The following is a 19,616-nucleotide window of genomic DNA, read 5'->3' on the forward strand; positions in this document are numbered from 1 at the left end:
GTCACTATTACTACTCTAGTTTTTAGGTAAATAAAATTTTGCTGGAGTAAATTTTTCCCTTTTATATTGACAGATGGTTAAACTTCAAGAAGTATTTAAGACATTTTATCTTGGAAAACATAGTGGTCGAAAGCTTCAATGGCAAACCACTTTGGGACATGCTGTTTTGAAAGCAGAGTTCAAAGAAGTATGTTAATTGAATATTTAACTTACTGTTTGTTTCAGTAAGCATAATAATTTTATCAGGATTTTTCAAAACTTAAATAAGGTTTCCCTTTCTCTTTCTTACCTCTCCTCCTTGGAAATATCAGTAAGAAAAAAAGATGGTGATTTTACTCTGGAACTTAAGAAAAGGAAATCATTCAGTAGAGAAACTTAATTCTATACAGTAACTGGCTATGTTCCTTGCCTTAGATAATTTTAGCTATTAAGGAATTGCTAAAGGGGGAACAGTACAAATTCCCTGTCTTTAAACTGGTTTCTAATAATTTAAAACTTAGTGCATAGTGTAATACTTGGAATTAAAATTTAAACTTATTGTTGTGTTTCTAAGGATTAAATAACCAGAAGATCTCAGTTACATTTTCTTTTATCTTTATTGTTCCTTATTAGAAAAGGCAAGAACACCTATTTCCTGGTGTATCTTAATGAAAATCTGCTATAAATTTTAAACATCAAAATAATGGCATGAGCTTTTGATAACAATTTAATTTTTAAAGAGGTAGTTTTGGGTGCTTATGCCCAATCTCTTTATCTTTTGTTTTTCAATATTCTTCTAGTATATTGTTTTTTGCACAAATTCATTTTCTCTCTAGGCATAAAGTAATTCTGAATCAAAACTAGTTCAGATGATTTACCTCTTTTATTTGGTAAAGAATTCTCTCCAAAAGAAAAATTGATTCTGAGAGATTTTTTTCTTAGTAGAAAAAAAATTTGAAGTGAATAAATGGAACCATTACTTACTGAGTTTGGTAGTGTACATCAGCCTTATACAGGGAACTTGGGCTTAAAAGAGTCTGATGCCATTCAATAAATAGCCTTTGGGAAAATAGTAATCAAGGACCTTTGGTTCCATTGATGTGGGAGCTCCTTCCACCTACATAGATGGCAACCAACTGCTAATGTGTAGCCTAAATGGGAATATTTAATAAAAATTCAAGTCTTTCATTTCTTCCTTCATAACTTTGATTCTCCCTTCTCTTTTCCCTCTTCCTTTTTTTTTTTTTCAGCCTGTGATTTCATTAGGGAATTGCTAGTTAGGAATTTCCTCTTAATGCAGACAGGCAATGATTTATAAAAGAGTTGTAGAGAGGTCTAGGAATTTAGATACTGGGAGGTTAAGATACTTCCTTCTTAACTCTTATCTATCTAATCTCTAAATTACCCCTCTTCTGTCATTTGCTTTGTCTCTTATTACTTCTTGGATTCTATTGGTTAACTTTTGAAGAAAATGCCTATTGACTTTTAATAGGAATTTAGTAGGATAAGGACTAGGGATTAGCATAAGGAGTGTTTGTGGGTGTGGGTTTATGTACTGTTACAGAAATAAATAATTTATTTACCCTTTTTTTTCCTTAGGGAAAGAAGGAATTTCAGGTGTCACTCTTCCAGACATTAGTGCTCCTTATGTTTAATGAAGGAGATGAATTCAGTTTCGAAGAAATAAAAATGGCTACTGGTGTAGGTAGGGAAAATGACTTTGTACATTCATGGTATCCAGATAACATCTTCAGAGCTCTTATTTCCTTCTGTTGGCTTTTCTAGATACTGTATCCTTCTACCCTCCCTTCTTGAGGAGTTCAGTGCCTGTTCTTCCACTGTCTTTCTCTCCTCCCCAAACTCCTGCCTTGATACTATGGGACTTGATCTTTCATGGTGATATTACCTTAATCTCTCCACTCTACTTCTCCTCAAGTACCATTACCTTCTAAGTTAGCTACTCAGGAATTGTCAAACCCTGGCTCTCACCATTACCCACTTCTTAGATCAGAAAATTCTGAGAATCTTCTGTTGACCTATATAATCTCTTAATATTCCATTTCTTCCCTATTCCTCCCCATCAAAGCAACCTCCTATCCCTCCAGCCTCTTCAGTAGCTATTGCTCTTCTATGATTTCTTTTCCTTCATTCCCAATCTTGACACTACAGTTAACCAAATCACCATCACTGTTCTCTGCTCTCATATCCTCTTCACTTATCCAATTGCTGCTTACCTCTTACCAAATTCCAGCCTTGGATTGCTCCCGCCATCTGTTTTTCTTTACTCCTTTACTCTTACTCATTGCATCAAAATGGAACTTGAAGAAATCAGACTGTTAGGTACTAGATGAATTGTTTTAACTTCAACTGGGCTCTGTCTGCAATGAAGCAATGTTTTTATAATCCTAGTTGGCATTATTTATTACTTTCCACAGAAACTATTCCAAATTCTCTTATCTTCCCAAGCCCCCTTACTGAGCCTTTTCACTGAAGATTCTAACTTTTCTTTACTGAGGAAATTGTTTTTTGAAATGAGCTCTCTGTGTTTTAATCTCAAAACCTAAACATCATTCCCCATTTTCTCTTTTCCCTTTTTCTAATAATGAAGTGGCCCTTCCTTTGCCAAACCCTTCTGGATGTATCCTTGATTCTGTTCCTGTCTATCTTCTCCAACAGATTTCCTCCCCCCCCCCCCAGTTATCCATACTCTTTGTAATCCTTAGAATTGGTTATGTCCTTCAGATAATTGTCTCCTTTACTCTTAAAAAACCTCCCCCAACATATAATGAATAACGAAAGGAAAGCGGTGCCCAGTCTGGATAGCATATTAAATGTTCATATTGTCAAAGCCATAACTTTTCCATTAGCAGCGTATGACTGTGAGAATTGGACTATATTGGAAAGCTGAACGTGGCAGCATCCACACCTTTAAATTGTAGTACTGGAAAAGTCTCTTATAAAAGTCCCTAGGACAATAAGATCATCAATTCCATACATACTTAAAGAAATTCCATCTGTTCACTGAAAGGTCAAGTGCTTAAGCTTCACTTAAATACTTGGGCACATGAGAAGATGTGACTTCACTGAGAAAGATTGAAGGCAAAAGGAGATTCACACAGCAGAGGATGAGATGGCTAGCAGGGACATGGAAACAACAGACATAAGCTTAGACAGACTTTGAGAGAAAAGCAATGGAAGTTAAGTGGCTTTCCCAAGGCCACACAGCTAGGTAATTATTAAGTGTCTGAGGCCAGATTTGAACTCAGGGTCTCCTGACTCCAGGGCCAGTGCTATGCACTGTGCTACATAGCCACCCCAGAAAATGAAATCTCAAAGAACATCGTTACAGTCCACGGGGGTCATGAAGAATAGAAACAACTGAACAATAACAACAACAAAGCATAATTTATACAATGAGTAAAAGGGATAAAAGCTTTGAATTCTAATGACCAGTTGTGATTCCGGAAGTTCAGTGATGAAGTGTGCTTTCCACTGCTTGGTAGAGAAGAAATGTTCATAGGTGCTGAATAAAACAGACTGCCAGTTCAGCAGAAATATGTTTGGGTATAATTGTTAAAATTTTTTATTTGTAGATGGGGAAAGTGAAAATTAGTGATAGTGAGGCCAAGAAAAGGTAAACAGAAAAAAAAAGCAGAAGGAACTTGAGAAGGGGACATCAGCAAGAACAGGGTTGAGTTGCGATATGTATGTGCTGTGTCATGGGGTAAAAACTTTAACATTTGCTCTGTCTGTGAACCTCTCTCCCCATAGCAAAACCTGTCTTGACTCATTGCCTCTACTTTCTTACTCTTCATTCCTTTGCACCTTGCCTTCTGACTTCTCTCAGCTGAAACTGCTCTTTATAAAAGTGACCAATGATTCTTAATTGCCAAATCTGATACTCTTTTCTCATTCTTGACCTCTGTTGCATGTGACCACTCTCTCCTCCTGGACATTCTATTAGGAGGTTTTGTTACTCTCCTGAGTTGCTTCCTACCAGTCTTAGTACCTTCTCAGTTTCCCATGGCATACCATCATCTGTAACAAGAACTCTTAAATTAGTTCCCCAGAACCCTATTTGTGTGACCCTGGGCAAGTCATTTAATCTCCCTGAGGCTGTTTTTTCATCTATAAAATGGGATCTCTGTACAGAAAAATCACAAATTTATATTTGCAGCTCTAACCTCTCCCTAAACTTCAGCCCCACGTGACCAAGTGCCTATAGTAGACATTTCAAATTAACTGACTGAGATATCTTAAACTTGCCCTCTCTCATGTGATGCTTATCTTTGCCTCCTAAATCCTCAATCTCCCAGGTTTCACCCCACATAATGATTCAGTTTCTAAATTAGGTCATTTTCCCTTCCCTACACCACTCCTATTGGTCTTCTCTCGTGACAATATACCCTTTCTTTACTCAGCCACCAACTTGCCTTACCTCATGTAGAATCTATGGGAGCTTCTAAACAATATCTTTGCTTCATATCTCATATTTGCCAAACTGGTTTTCCTACAACTTGTATCCCCTCCTAAGTAAACTCCAGTGACACTCTTATTTTCTCTAGATAAAATAAAAATTCCTCTGTTTGGCTTTTAAAGCCAATAATAACTTAGCCCTATCCTTTTTCTCCAGCTTCATCATACCTTCTTTCCTTCCTGTACTCTGTGAACCAGCCAAACTGGCCTTCTCTCTGTTCCTGGGCCTTTTCACTATCTGCCTCCCATATCTGGAATGGAAGCCCTTCTCCCTTTCACCTCCCAATAGATCCCTCTCTTCAAGATTGGTCACACAACACCTTAAAATGCTTGGTACCTAGTAGGTTTGTAATAAAACTTGATTGATGTAAACTGGATCCCATCTCTTTTTTTATATCTAAAATGGTCTTTCTTTAATGAGTAGTATTATCAGAATGACAACATTAAACAATTATAAAAGTATTCAATGAAGTGTCACCTTGTAACTCCCTTTTTTTCTATATACAGAGGATAGTGAATTGCGAAGAACCTTACAGTCTTTGGCTTGTGGTAAAGCACGAGTACTGATTAAAAGTCCAAAAGGCAAGGATGTAGATGATGGAGACAAATTCATCTTTAACGGGGATTTCAAGCATAAATTGTTTAGAATAAAGATAAATCAGATCCAGATGAAAGAAACTGTATGTATTAAATTCTGTATTTATTTTTATATTCTTATGATGTACTTACTAAGGAATCAGTTCATTTATTTTATTTAGGTCAAAGTATATGCCAAAGTATACTATATTGTGACTGCATTCGATTTTTTTTTCTTTTTTGGTTTTGGCAAGGCATTAGGGTTAAGTGGCTTGCCCAAGGCCACACAACTAGGCAATTATTAAGTGTCTGAGGCTGGATTTGAACTCAGGTCCTCCTGACTCCAGGGCCAGTTCCCTATCCACTGTGCCACCTAGCTGCCTCAACTGCATTAGATTTTTTTGTAGATCTTAATGTTCATTATAACTGATAAAAGCTTAATGTCCAAAATTTTTAATGAACTGATGTAGTCAATAACGTATTTCACACTGTTCAAGAACTCATACATAAGAGATAATAAACATTCATGATCACATACAAACATACACAGCCCTACTAAGTATGATTGACAATAATTTAGTCATCATTATTTAACTATTAAGGATAAAACTAAGTTTAGTTAGACCTAATAACAGGAGGGAATGTGGCAAAATAAGTCAGAATCTTATTATTGCCACTAGATTGGGACTAGAAGCAGGGTTGCAATGTGTAAAGGACCTGATAATTCTAGTCTGGGGAAAATAAATCACAGAAATAAACCATAAAGGGAAATTTTAAAAAGTTTACCAAGATACTCTATCATTATTAGTAAAAAATTGAAAATAACCTGCACCATTGAATATTACATCAATAAAAGTATGAGCTAGAGCTCCCCCATTTTTCTCCCAGTTCAGCTATGTCCACTACCATCCTCCCTCCCAGAGACCCAACAGGTACTCTATGGTACTAACCACCTGCTGAAAATGACTGACTTTATCTTTATTTAAGATTTTTCTGTTCCTATGTTCAATCCTATCAGTGTTCTGATTTCCTCACTAGCCTCCTTAGGTTTGGTGTACCCAGACCAATTGGGACATTTCTGGCTATCTGATCTTATCCCACTGCACTCTGATTAAAGGGCTTTGTCCTCACTTGTGTAGTGAAGTTGGGGGTTCTTCAAGAAGTAGGGTCCAGGTCACTTACTTGATATGGATTTCCAAACTCAGCCTCAGGTTTCATTCTCTCATAACATAACACGTAATTATGAAAAAAGATTATGGGCTAAACAAACATGTTAACGTAGTAGAATATCTAGAGGAATAAATAGTTTACTATTAATAATTTTTTTAAATATGCAAGCTATATGTCCATTCAGGGAAATAGATATATATGAAATAATCTTAAGTGGTAAAAATGCAATCTAAAAAGCACAGAATTTGGATTTCAAGTACCTGTATCCAAAACCTAACTCTGTAATTTATTTCCTGGTTGATGTCTGGGAAGTCACTTTAACGTTTCCAAGAATATTTTCCTCATCTGAAAAAAAGAAAACTAGGTTAAATGGTGTCTAAAGCTATTTACCAGATCTGAATCTACAAACCTGTGAAAACTGTAGAGTAAAATAAGATACTTTCTATTAATTACGCTATATAACTTGTTTATAAAATATAATTAATTATAGTCCATGAAAAGAAAAGCCAACAAAATATTGGGCATCTCCAGTCTGTTTTAATAGAATTTGACCTTTATTCTGGCATTTACTTAAATATAGTATTGAACTCCTTTGTCCCTCAGAGGACTTTTGAAGAACCAGAGAAGAGTTTTTGAAAAAAATTAAAAGAAAGATTTTTTAAAGGCTTGATTTTATTATTATTATTTTAATCTAATCTCAGCATTGAAAAATAACTCCCCCTAAATATTTTTACTTGGGCTTGGCATTATGTGAAATGTCTATTTGCAAAATAAAAACTTTCTACAAGAAAAAAATATAGAACAGAAAAAATTTTCTACAAGAAAAAAATTAGAAATCTGATTTTGTCTCTATTAATATTTCTATATCTTTCTAGAGCTAGATATGTTTTCTGAATATATACAAAGAAATTTCATAGATAATTTTTTAAAACAGATTTCAAATAGTTGACCCTTCTTATTCAAGATACTTCCTTATTTATATAGCTAGACTTGTTATGAGTGGCAAAATAAAAAGAAGTTTAGATAAAACTATACCCTAAAATTCTTGAAAAATTAAAAATTAATTGTATATTTAGATGCTGGTTTTATTGCCTTGATTACCTGTCCACAGGCTTATAGTTTAAAAGTTAGAAGAAGGGGCAGCAAGGTGGCTCAGTGGATAGAGCACTGGCCCTGGAGTCCAAATCTGGCCTCAGACACTTAATAATTACCTAGCTGTGTGGACTTGCAAAAACCTTAAGAAAAGAAAAGTTAAAAGAAATCTTTAACCTCATCTAGTCCAACCCCCTTTTTTTAATATGAGGAAACCCAGAGGGAGAGGGAAATGACCATTTGGAAGTAGTAACAAATGACTTCGCTCTTTTCCAATATACCATACTCCTTTAGAAATACATTATAAAACCCAAGTTCTTATCTAATAAATATTCTGTTGGGAATATTCTGTCATAATACTTAAGTGAGAGTCAACAACTCAGTACTAGATTTAGAAGCAGGAGGACCTTTGGTTACATCGCTTAGCCTTCCTAAGCCTTGATTTCTTTATCTGTAAACTGAGAATGATTACAGGATTGTAGTGATCAAATTACGTGTGTGTGTGTGTGTGTGTGTGTGTGTGTGTGTGTGTGTGTGTAAAATTATATGTAAAACTTGGCTAAATCTAGAGTGTTCTATGAATATTCATTATTATTATGTTCTTTTCTATGGTAGGCATTTAATCTATTGAATTCAATATTTTTTCCTTAATTGAGGAAAAAAGGGTTTTATAAACCTTAATTGTACTTATTTTTAAGATACAGAGTCAGCTAGGTAGCACATTTTTAATTTTTTCTTTATTTAGTATTTTAATTTTTCCCAGTTACATGTAAAAACCAATGTTTTAAACATTCACTTTTAAAATTTTGAGTGCCAAATTTTCTCCCTTCCTCTCTCTCCCCTATGCTCTTCATTGACAAAACAAGCAATTTGATATAGGTTGTACATGTATAGTCAAGCAAAACATTTCCCTAATAGCATTGTTATTAAAGAAAATAGATAAAAAACAAAAATCTCAAGAAAAATAAAGTAAAAAAGTATGTGTCTGTATTCAGACAATATTAGTTCTTTCTCTGGGTATTGATAACATTCTTTGCCATAAATCCTTCAGAGTTGTCTTGGATCATAGAATTATTGAGACAATCTCAAGTCATTCCCAAGTGATCATCCTACAGTATTGCTGTAACCTTTGTACACAGTACATTTTTCTTTGTATCAGCTCATGTAAGTCTTTGCAAGTTTTTCTGAGAACGTCCTGCTCGTCATTTCTTACAGCAGAATAGCATTGCATCATAATCACATACCACAATTCGTTCAGCCATTCCTCAAGTATTGGACATAATCTAAATTTTCAGTTCCTTGACACCAAAAAAGAACTGCCACAAATATCCTTGTACATATAGGTCCTTTTCCTTTTTGTTTTTCATCTCTTTTGGAATCATTTCTCTCAACTTTAAAATGGAGGGGATAATAGCATCTACCTCCCAGGGTTGTTGTGAAGATCAAGATTAATATTTGTATAGTGTTTGATGTAAAGTGTAGGTGTTGTAAAAGTGCTAGCTATTGTTGTTGTTATTGTTATTATTAACAAATTAACATTTAGTTTTATTAAAAATTTAAAATGCAGAACAAAATAATCTGCCTGATTTGTGATTTGGTCTTACATGTAGAATTTTTTTATCTAAAATTCAGGATCTTAAGATCTAATTTTGAAATGTTTCCATTATCATTATTATTATTATTATTATTAAACTTTAGGTTGAAGAACAAGTTAGCACCACAGAGCGAGTGTTTCAGGATAGACAATATCAGATTGATGCCGCTATTGTACGAATAATGAAGATGAGGAAGACACTCGGTCATAATCTTCTAGTTTCTGAATTGTATAATCAGCTGAAATTTCCAGTAAAGGTAAATATAACATCATCAGATTGAATTACACTTGTAAGACAGTACTAAATTATGTTTTATTAACTGACCATTGGTCAATTATGTTTTGTTCATTTAACTATCAAGGGGTTAATAATCTCATTTCATACATGTGAAATAAGCATAGAAACCTAACAGGAAATAATGATAGGACCATTAATCCAAATTTTTTTAATTACCATTTTTTTCATAGCCAATAATGTCAAAATTCCAATCTCTATTAGTCTGCTGATATTTTCAAACAAAGAAAAAATGGATGCTCTTTAGTCCTTTCTTTGCATGAACTTTTCCTCAATACACTGAAACTTTCTTAGAGAATTTGAAAGGTCACAACATCTATTTTAAAAGTTAACAAGAATGATGGACAGGATCTTCACAATTATTGTTGAAATTTTTTCTATTATTCATTGGTTGTCAATTTATGGAATATATAGAACTTGGGAAAGAATTCAGAAGATAATAAAAATGTTTAAAGGTGAAAAAGATTAAATGATACAGCAGTATTAGTCTCTGCTCAATCCTGTTTCCTCATTCCTAACCTGAATTTTTCTGGGACTAATTTTTGATTAATTCTATTTGCACTTTGCTCTCATATTTGGTTTACTTTCTTTGCTGTACAAAAACCTGCATATAGCAAAAGTAAAGAAAACATCACAAGAAAATTCTAAATGTATGTATATATTAGTCTTAACTATATTTCACACTAGGAGACCTAAGTTCTGGCATCTACTGAGTAAAATATTTGGCTGATCTGATTTCAACAAAGAGCTAATACTTAATCCATAATCATATACCAAGTAATGTCAGAATTAATGGTGTTGTATCTCAATCATTCCATATGGAAAAAAGCTGGATTACTTAATAATTGGGATCCTATTCAACTTCTTTTCAAGCAACCATACTTGTGATGCATACTAGCCAATTATGTTTAAGTTAAATCGAGATAGAGAAAATGTAGCATTCTTCTAAAAATATTTCCTTATTAAATCTCCATTCTTCTTTACTTCTTCCCTACCTTTCTTTGTTCTGTTCTTCCCATCCATCTCATGTCTTTCTTAATTCACTTTTTAAGTGATTTTAACACTTGACTCCAGTGGAAAAAGGTGTTTTACAGAATCAGAATTCTTACAGATGTCTATCCCCGTGATTCCAAACCTGTGAATATGAATAGTCTTCTTTAACATAGAAAAATTTTATGAGTCCCCACTTGAATAATTGCTACACTATTTTTACGTATTGTTCAAGAACATAGATGACAAAAAGCTATTGTGAATTCATTTTTTCTTTGATTTCTTACTTCAGGAGTATTTAAGAAAGTTTTTCTTACACATGATAAAAGCACTGAGAAGTGAGACTCGTGGTAGACAATGGTGGGCATAGTCAAAGAAACCCCAGGGCCTTGCTTCATAGATTTTTTTACTCAGGAACATTACCCTAAAGGAACACAGACACGGGGATAAATGCTAGGGAGCATTTCCTCCAAGTTTCAGTGAAAACATTGCACTACAATTGCTGTATATACTCAGCCTTGGACCTTGGTTTCTCCTACACCTCAAGGTGGTGACAAAGTCATAATAGAGGTCTGTACTTCTTAAAAGTGACAAAGTCATAATAGAGGTCTGTACTTCTTAAAAGATAATTTTGGGGGTAGACATACACACACACACACACACACACACACACACACACACACACACATACATTCTCTGTCTCTCTCTTGAGATCTTATAAATAAGTTACAATTCACTTTTATTATTTAGGGGTAGTAGTTGGTTTCTTCTAGGCTAAATACTCTCATCAAATTTCCTCACATTGTGTATACATTTATTTCCCTTCCCTGAATGTTTTCTCAAGTTTTACATAAAATGTGGAAATACTGACCCTGTTTCTAAAAGATAGGGATTCAAATTACAAGTTTAATTTCTATGTACAGTGTAAGAATTTTCAACAGTAAATTGCTTAATTAAGCATTCAGTTGCCAAAAAAATCTGCTTTTTTTTTAAGAGCAGGACTACTAAGTCTACCAACTTCTGATCCCTGTTCTTAAATATGAACTTTTCATTACTATATCTGTCAATTTATCAATAAGGATTAGAATATGATATAGAACTTGAGGTGATTTTCTGATTATCTATTTGTATATCTACAGCATTTTAATGCTTCTTCCTTTGAAATATATTTCAGGTCCTTTTTACCTTTTTAGTGATTTTTATGAGTTTCTTTTTTTGTTTCTTTTTGCAAGCCTGTGGAGTTTTAAATGACTTACCCAGGGTCACACAGCTAAGTGTCTGAGGTCGGATTTGAACTCAGGGCCAGTATTCTATCCACTGCACCACCTAGCTATCCCCCCGCTTTTGTTTTTATTTTTATGATGACCAAAAACACAAATCACATTGTCACCAAATTTAGCCAATCTCTTACTTTGAAGATTTTAATTTGGTAGGATCTACCAGGACTCATACTCTGATTTCATAAACTTGAAGAACTCACTGTCATCTCCCATGTGAGATATTAAGGGAATCTGTCATTGAATAAATATTACATCTTAATTTAATATGACATAATAAAATATTTCTTGGACTTAAAAACGCCTACATGCCTAGGTTTGTTTTCAAAAATTTTTAAGTTCAAATAGGTGTTTTCATAGGACTGTCTTCTTGTATTCTAAATACTATATAACTTTTTCTCAGTTTAGATTTGCAGCCCACGTAAAGGACTATTATATCACCTTAGATTTTTATCTTTTTTTTTTTTTGCAAGGCAGTGAGGTTAAGTGACTTGCCCAAGGTCACATAGCTAGGTATTTATTAAGTGTCTGAGGTCGGATTTGAACTCAGGTTCTCCTGACTCCAGGGCCGATGCTCTATCCACTGCACCACCTAGCTTCCTCCTTTATCCTTATTTTTCACCTGGCAAAAAGATCTTTAGGGATCCTTATGTTTTCCAGTGTATGCTTCTATGATCTGTATGTCTTGCCCACAAGAAAACTGAGAGAACATAGTCTTAGTCTTAGCTTTGGATTTTGTAAAGTTTTTCAACACTCTATAGCATTTCTCAGTTCTACCAGTATAATAACCCCTGTCAAAAAAGAAAATGAGATTGTTAATGAACCCATGCTGGCTCTCAAGAAATCTTTTTTATTGATGTTCACAAATACTCTTGATACAATCTGGTATTTCTGTTATCTATGTATGTAGTATAATAGTTGAAGGAAATATTTACATTTGTTGACTATAGAATACTTGAAAATTAACTTGTCTTTTAAAAAATATTTGCCTAATAGTTTATGCATTGATTAATAACCATTTAAGCAATTTTTATATTTCATATCAGGTAACTATCAACCATCACTTTTACATAAAAAACTTTTAATCAAGGGAAATAATAGCTGATTATAACATGACTTAAGTTAATATTTAGCTTATGAACTTTAGAGTTAATGATACATAAAAAAAGGAAAATTCATAAATTCACTAATTGTTTCTCCAGCTTCCAAGAGCAAATAAAAAGGTGGATATTAATACATTGCTCCTTTTTAATCATCTCCAATATTAGGAAATCTAACACCACTATAATATTTTCTTATAGCCTGGAGATTTGAAAAAGAGAATTGAATCTCTAATAGACAGAGACTATATGGAAAGAGACAAAGACAACCCTAATCAGTACCACTATGTTGCATAATGAAGACGACAACAGACTGTTTTTCATAAAACACTAGAATGTATCTTCAGGACACTGAAACATACCGATGCTGTTTCCAGACCTACTTTCAGCAGATTTTCAGGTTGATGCATATGGTTCAATCAGCTGCATGCACTGCTGTAGATGAAAAGCAAAGGAAATGTTTCTTGGATCATCCTTTACAAGGCTTAGTGATTTTTAAATGGCATACATCTCTTCACTTACCCATCCCTACCCCCATTCCCCATCTTCCTCTTACTCTATTAGACCATTAAGATTGTTTCTACTGCTCTGTACAAAATAATTTTGAAGTTGGACAGGAAGATACCAATTAAAAGACATTTCCTCTTGTGGACTTTTTTCTGTGACAAAACACCTAAAGTTTGGTTTGGATTTGTGTGTGATCATGAATGCACATCATTTAAAAAAAAAAAAGACCCTAAATGCTGCATTCTCTAGCTACAAAGATTACTTAGGTATCTACAAAAACAAGAAACCTTAATTGATGAACACTTAGACAGAAGCATTCAGTGTTTGAAATACACTGATTTTTGAATTATGCACCATGAATACCAGTATCTATTTCTGTTTCATTTATTTTCAGATAGTTTTAAACTTTGCAGACTGGTTTTTTATAAATCAGGTTTCTAAGTAAGATCTCTGAAGTGCCAAGAGGATGCTTATGTTTAAATATAGTGAACCATCAGATGCTTTATTTTAGCTATGGTATTCATTTGTGAATTTCATGTTTGGGATTTGTGTTTTTTGGTTTGTTTTTTTTTGTTTGTTTGACATTTTAAGATTGAGTCTAGCGGACCCAGTTTTTTGCATTAGGGTCACTGCTATTTGATTTAAATTACTGTAACTATAGTATTGCTACAGTAAACCTTGGTTCTCTTTTTACAGTTATGCACAAGAATAGTAATCATACTATGTGCTCTACAACTGTAAAAAAAAGTTTATCAAAAGACTTTTTAAAGTCTTGATGTTGTGAAAGCAGAGGTTATTTTGTCTAGAGAGGCTAAAAGAATTTTGTTGGTATCTTGTTTCATATTGTATATATGTAAGTGGGTTTGAATTAAAGAATGAAAGTTATGTAGCTATATAGTATGGTAACTATGAGCAAGATACTTTTTGTGATAACATTTACAAGTACCTCTGTATATTTTACAGGTTTTGCATAATAGCATGTTTCATTTTGATTAAAAGCTACCAAAGGAGTTTTGATCATGACATAAGTGTTTAAGCAATACTTTCCAGAAAATACTAAATTTATGTAATTTGATTTTGTGCAAAATTAAATCCCCCTTTTAAAACATGCATTGTTTAAAATGTGACATCTTATGGATTTTCGTATTAAAGTCCTCATTCTTTCTTCAGGCATCATCATTTCCATTGCTTTTATTTCTTTTCTTGGTTCTACAGGATATAGTATATAGAAGCCAAATAGATTTCTACTGCATATAAAGTTCAAGAACTATGTCTAGAAATTGTTAATATTGTAATTTAATGTAGACTTATATTTTGAATAAAATATTAGTTTAATTTGCCTAAAGATTACAAAAAAATAAAATTTTGTGATATGTGAAATAAAAATTTCTCATAACTTTTTAGCCATCATATCTACATGCTTGATGCAAGCAACAGGCAAACAATTGGTCGAGCTACAAATATCCCTCTCCAAAAAAAGGAGCAGATCACATCAGTAACTAAAAACCAGTCCATTCTTCCCTAATCGTTTCTTATCAAACATTGTCTTGAGGGAAGGAAAGTGATGGTAAAGTTGCTGGAATTTTTTTATTTTCCCAGTAACCTCAAATATCTGTCAATGTTTTTAATACAACTGTTGGCTAGTTAGATTTTCCTCATCTTTGAACTGTAAGCAAGCACTAGTTCCAATTCCAATGGAATTCTATTTATTTCTAAGTTTGTCAGTGTCAATTAGGGCCTGTCCTCCATATTTTTTAACCTATCTGTAAGGTGAATTAACAGATAACCTAATTGTGACAGTGGAATCCACAAAGTTTGATACTCATGAGAAGCACTATTTTATTCTATAGTAAAAAAATTTTGTTGTGCATGTTCCATTCTTAGTGTTTGAAAAGTTCTTTGTAGAGTGATAGGTACATTGTTTTGAAAGTGCTACTTAACTGTGTAAAGGAGTAGCTAATTTCCTAACAAATCCTGAAAAATATCATCTCAACCTTAAATTATATTTGCTTTCTCCTCTCCCTTCCTCTCCCCATTTCTGTTTTCATCAATCTTTTTTTTGTTGAGTCCATTTAGTAGGATGTAGCACCAATAAATTTAGATCAACACCAAATGAAAAGAAGTTTAATCAAGTCACATAATAAAGATAATTCAAATAGCTCTGTTCATAGAAGTTGTCATTTTCTTTTTCACTCATCTCAGTGAACATTATAAGTTTATAATGTGATTATTATGCCAGCAAAGTACATTTCAGCAAAATTCTTCATTTTATAACTTCATTAGTTAATTTAAAAACAAAACATTCGGAACATAATTTAAATCACTTTTAGGATCACACTCTTAAGCATTTCTATGCTATCAATAGTGGCACTCAGAAAGTTATGTTATAGAAATTGGGAGCATCCTTTTTCCTATGCAAACAATAACTAAAGAAAGAGTGAGTTTGAAGAGATTGTTGAAGTCTTTTTCTTGTCTGTAAAATGGGGATAATGTCTGCATATCTTGCAAGGTTAGTATTGATAAGGTTTTTGGTACCTATTAGAAATTTGAGCTTACCTTGAGAAGCAAGAAAAAAAGGATGAACGAGCAAAATAGAGAAAAACTGTCCAGACATAGTGTTGTCAGGTGCTACAGAATGTTCATGATGGTATTTCAGAAAAACAATCATACTGATTAAAAGGTCCTTGGTGGACTTTGAGAGCCATGTCAGGGAACCATTGAGGTCAGAAATCAAATCACAAGATAGAAAGGTCTTAAAGGATATGGCAGAGAAACCTGAGAGGATGACAGCATTATTGAAAGGTGGTTTTAGCGGGAGAAAGGAAAGTCTGAGCCTGTTTATTAAGCGCATTTGTAGGTAGTAGGGAAGGAACATGTAGAGAGGAAGACAGTGAAAACTTGAGGAGAAATAGTTGATAGTAGAGTAAGGTCTCAGTAAAAACGACTACATCTAAAAGTAAAAGGCTAAAGTGAAGACAGAATTTGAGGAGCACAAATGGTCTAAAATCTCAAAAAGTCATCCAGAGAAGGAGGAAGAGAATAAATAGTAGAACCTAGGGCAGCTAGGTGGCACAGTAGATAGAGCACTGGCCCTGGAGTCAGGAGAACCTGAGTTCAAATCCAACCTCAGACACTTAATAATTGGTTAGCTGTGTGACCTTGGGCAAGTCACTTAATCTCATTGCCTTAAAAAGGGGGGGTTACTATAAGGGTGGTAGGTATCAAATTAGATATGTAAATTACTTAATACAGGTGAGGACCCAATTGACAACATTAATGATGGACACTACAGTTTTCTGATTTCTTCCAGGAATGTTGAGTAATAGGGGTTAGGAGCAAATAAACAGTTGGTGAGATAGACCTAGAATTGAAAATTAGGTTATTCAGGTGTGGGGAACAGTGCCTTGTGGAACTGTATATTAGAGTATTCTGTGGGGGGGGGGGGGGGGAAACGAGCTTAATAAAGGGAAATTATGAAAGTAGAATGACTTGTGAAGACAAAATTAAAGGGGAAAAGTGGAAGGAGAAAAATGAGAAAAGATTGAAAAGTTCATAAGGAAAGGTAAGTAAGAAAAGGTAAGTAAATTGAATTAACTGGTAAAAAATGTTAGGAAGGAGGAAAATTTTTTCTTCCACAGTCCAGCTTATCTCAGTCCAACACTTGATAAGTGTTGAAAAACGAAAGAATGAAATTGGGGCTTCAGTGGGAGATTCTAACTATGACAAAAACTTAGGATATTTATGTAAAAATCAAGTTAGTACCAAAGTTTAGAATGAATTGGAGCAAACCAGGAAAGCTAAAAACAACAGTAGCCCATGAACCTCACCTGGAACTATAAATTACAGAGCCAGGGACAATTAGTTGTCTTTGGTCAAGAGAACTTTCTTATCAGAACTTCATCAATAAGATCACTGGTCTAGGGTAGGGGGAGGAGAGTTTAAAAATCCAGTAAAGGAAATAAGAGAATTCATTTCACCCAACCAGATGAATTTTTGAAAAATGATGAAAACAATGTTTCAACAGACCTGAAGAAAAGAAACATGCCAAAAAAAGGGAAGATTTTGTGCAAACTACAGGCTAAAGAAATTGATTTTGGGTAGATTCTTGGCCAGATTTTAGAACATTAAAGAAATGGTTATATATAACCCCTTAAAAGTCTACAGTAGTTTTCATTGACCCCTTTTTTTGACAGAATTGCTTAATTAGATCAGAAATATGCACTGGGGTATAATTTAGATTTTATCAAGTCAGACTCTGACAGGATTTGTGCATAGATATAGGGACACAGTGATACACAATATGTATACAGGATAAATTGGAGATATTGGAGGCACTAGAATTAGGGATCAAAAAAGGCTTCTTGTGGAAGGAGGAAGCCATGGAGAAAAGTATTATAGGCATGGGGACAGCCAGTGAAAATACCTAGTCAGGAACAATATGGGGGTCACTGTTACTGAATCCTAGTGCATGAAAGGAAAGAAGGTAAAGACAAGGTATCACTTAGGGATATAAAGAAAAGTAAAAGATAGTCCCTGCTTTCAGAGAACTCAGTCTAGAGGATGAGCAATGTGCAAACAACTATGCACAAACCAGAAAGTACAGAATAAATTATAGATAACAGAAGCTAGGAATTGTCATTAAGGGAGATGGGGAAAAGCTATCTTGCAGGTGGGAATTTAGCTGGGACTTGAAATCAGGAAGCAGTAGGAGACAGAAAACAAGGTCAAGAGTAGGCTAGAATCAGAATTGATAGGAGCTAATGAAAACAAGTGAAATAGTAATTTCTTGAGAAAATGGTGGAAAGTTAACTGGATGAAAAATAATCTCCTTGGATTTTGGTCAAATTTGTCAGCAGCATTTTGATTAATAAACAGATTTTTAACCTGTAGTAAAGTCCAGAAAAGATCTCCTGGGGCAGCTAAGTGGTGCAGTGAATAGAGCACTAGGAGGTACTGAGTTCAAATGTGACCTTGGGCAAGTTACTTAATGCCATTGCCTTGCAAAAAAACAAAAAAATACTAACAGAAAAGATCTCTAAGCAATTTTTTTCCATTTTATTTTCCCCAGCTATATGCAGGTTTCAACATTTCTAAAACTTTTAGAGTTCCAAATTATCTCCTCCCTGCATTGAGAAAGCAAGTTACTTGGTGAGAAAAAAAGTGCTTCATTCTGTATTCAGACATCAGCTCTGTTTTGGGGATGGATAGCTTCTTTAACATAAGTATCAGAGAAATTTCTTCATTTTTTTTTCCCACAGTTATTGCTAGCTGTATTTCCCTCCATCCTAGTCCCCCACCCATCCCATTTCTTGTATTCTCTTTTACCCTGTCCCTCCTCAAAAGGGTGTTGCATCTGACTATCCTCTCCCACCATCTTCCCTCTCTTCCCCCTGTCCCTTTTCTTCCATCCCTTTCCTCTCCTATTTTTTCCTAGGGTAAGATAGATTTCTATACCCAATTGAACTTGTATATTATTCCCTCTCTGAGCCATTTCAAATGAGAATAAAGCTTCATTCACTCCCCATCTTTCCCCCATTCCAACTCTCCCTTTCTCCCAGTACTTTCCTTTCTACCCCCATTAACTCCATCTTTTTAAATATACCTTCAGAGGGGCAGCTAGGTGGCACAGTGGATAGAGCACTGGTCCTGGAGGCAGGAGGACCTGGGTTCAAATTCGGCCTCAGACACAATAATTGCCTAGCAAAAAAAAATAAATAAATATACCTTCATATTCAGCTCCCTGTGCCTTGTCTATATATGCACCTCCAACTGCCCTAATAAATGATAAGGTTCATCTACATTATCAGTATCTTCTTCACATGCAGGAATACAAGCAGTTCAACATCATTAAGTCCCTCATGATTAGCCCTTCCTGTCCACCCTCTCTGTGTTTCCCCTGAGTCCTGTACTTGAATATCAAACTTTCTGTTCAGCTCTGGTCATTTCAGTATGAAAGTTTGAAAGTCCCCTATTTCATTGAATGTCCATCTTTTCCCCCTGAAAGAGTATGTTCAGTTTTTCTAGGTAGTTCATTCTTCTTGTAATCCAAACTCTTTTACCTTCCAGAATATCATATTCCTAGCCCTGTGAGCCTTTCATGTACAAATTGCTAAATCCTGTGTAATCCTGACTAGCTCCCTGATATTTGAATTGTTTATTTCTGATTGCTTATAATATTTTCTCCTTGAATTGGGAGTTCTGAGATTTGGCTATAATCCTGGAAGTTTTCATTTTGGGGTCCCTTTCAGGAGACAACTGGTAGATTCTTTCAATTTCTATTTTACTCTCTGCTTCTAGACTATCAGGGCAGTTTTCCCAGATAATTTCTTGAAAAATATTTTTTGGTCATCACTCCTCAGAGCTTTTGTATCTCCTTTTCCATCTAGCCAGTTCTGCTTTTTAAGACATTCTCCTCATTGACCTTTTGAACTGCTTTCTCCATTTGACCCAAACTTGTTTCTAAGATGTTATTCAATGTTTTTGGTATCTCTTTCACCAAACTGCTGACTTGGTTTTCATGATTTTCCTGCATCATTCTCATTTCTCTTCCCAATTTTTCC

General features: G+C 34.3%; 1 protein-coding gene across 1 annotated transcript in view; it reads left to right on the forward strand.

Moving 5' to 3' along the window:
* Window positions 1-15,214, forward strand: part of CUL4A (cullin 4A) — a 75,441-nt gene extending 60,227 nt beyond the window's left edge. The window contains exons 16-20 of the mRNA XM_074192082.1: window positions 74-187; window positions 1,579-1,684; window positions 4,963-5,135; window positions 8,992-9,144; window positions 12,751-15,214. Coding sequence (XP_074048183.1) covers window positions 74-187; window positions 1,579-1,684; window positions 4,963-5,135; window positions 8,992-9,144; window positions 12,751-12,846 — 642 coding nt within the window. The 3' untranslated portion in view covers window positions 12,847-15,214. The remainder of the gene's footprint in view (window positions 1-73; window positions 188-1,578; window positions 1,685-4,962; window positions 5,136-8,991; window positions 9,145-12,750) is intronic.
* The last annotated feature ends 4,402 nt before the right edge of the window (window positions 15,215-19,616 follow it).

Source organism: Macrotis lagotis, chromosome 6 (genome assembly GCF_037893015.1).
Source record: "Macrotis lagotis isolate mMagLag1 chromosome 6, bilby.v1.9.chrom.fasta, whole genome shotgun sequence".
Lineage (NCBI taxonomy): Eukaryota > Metazoa > Chordata > Mammalia > Peramelemorphia > Peramelidae > Macrotis > Macrotis lagotis.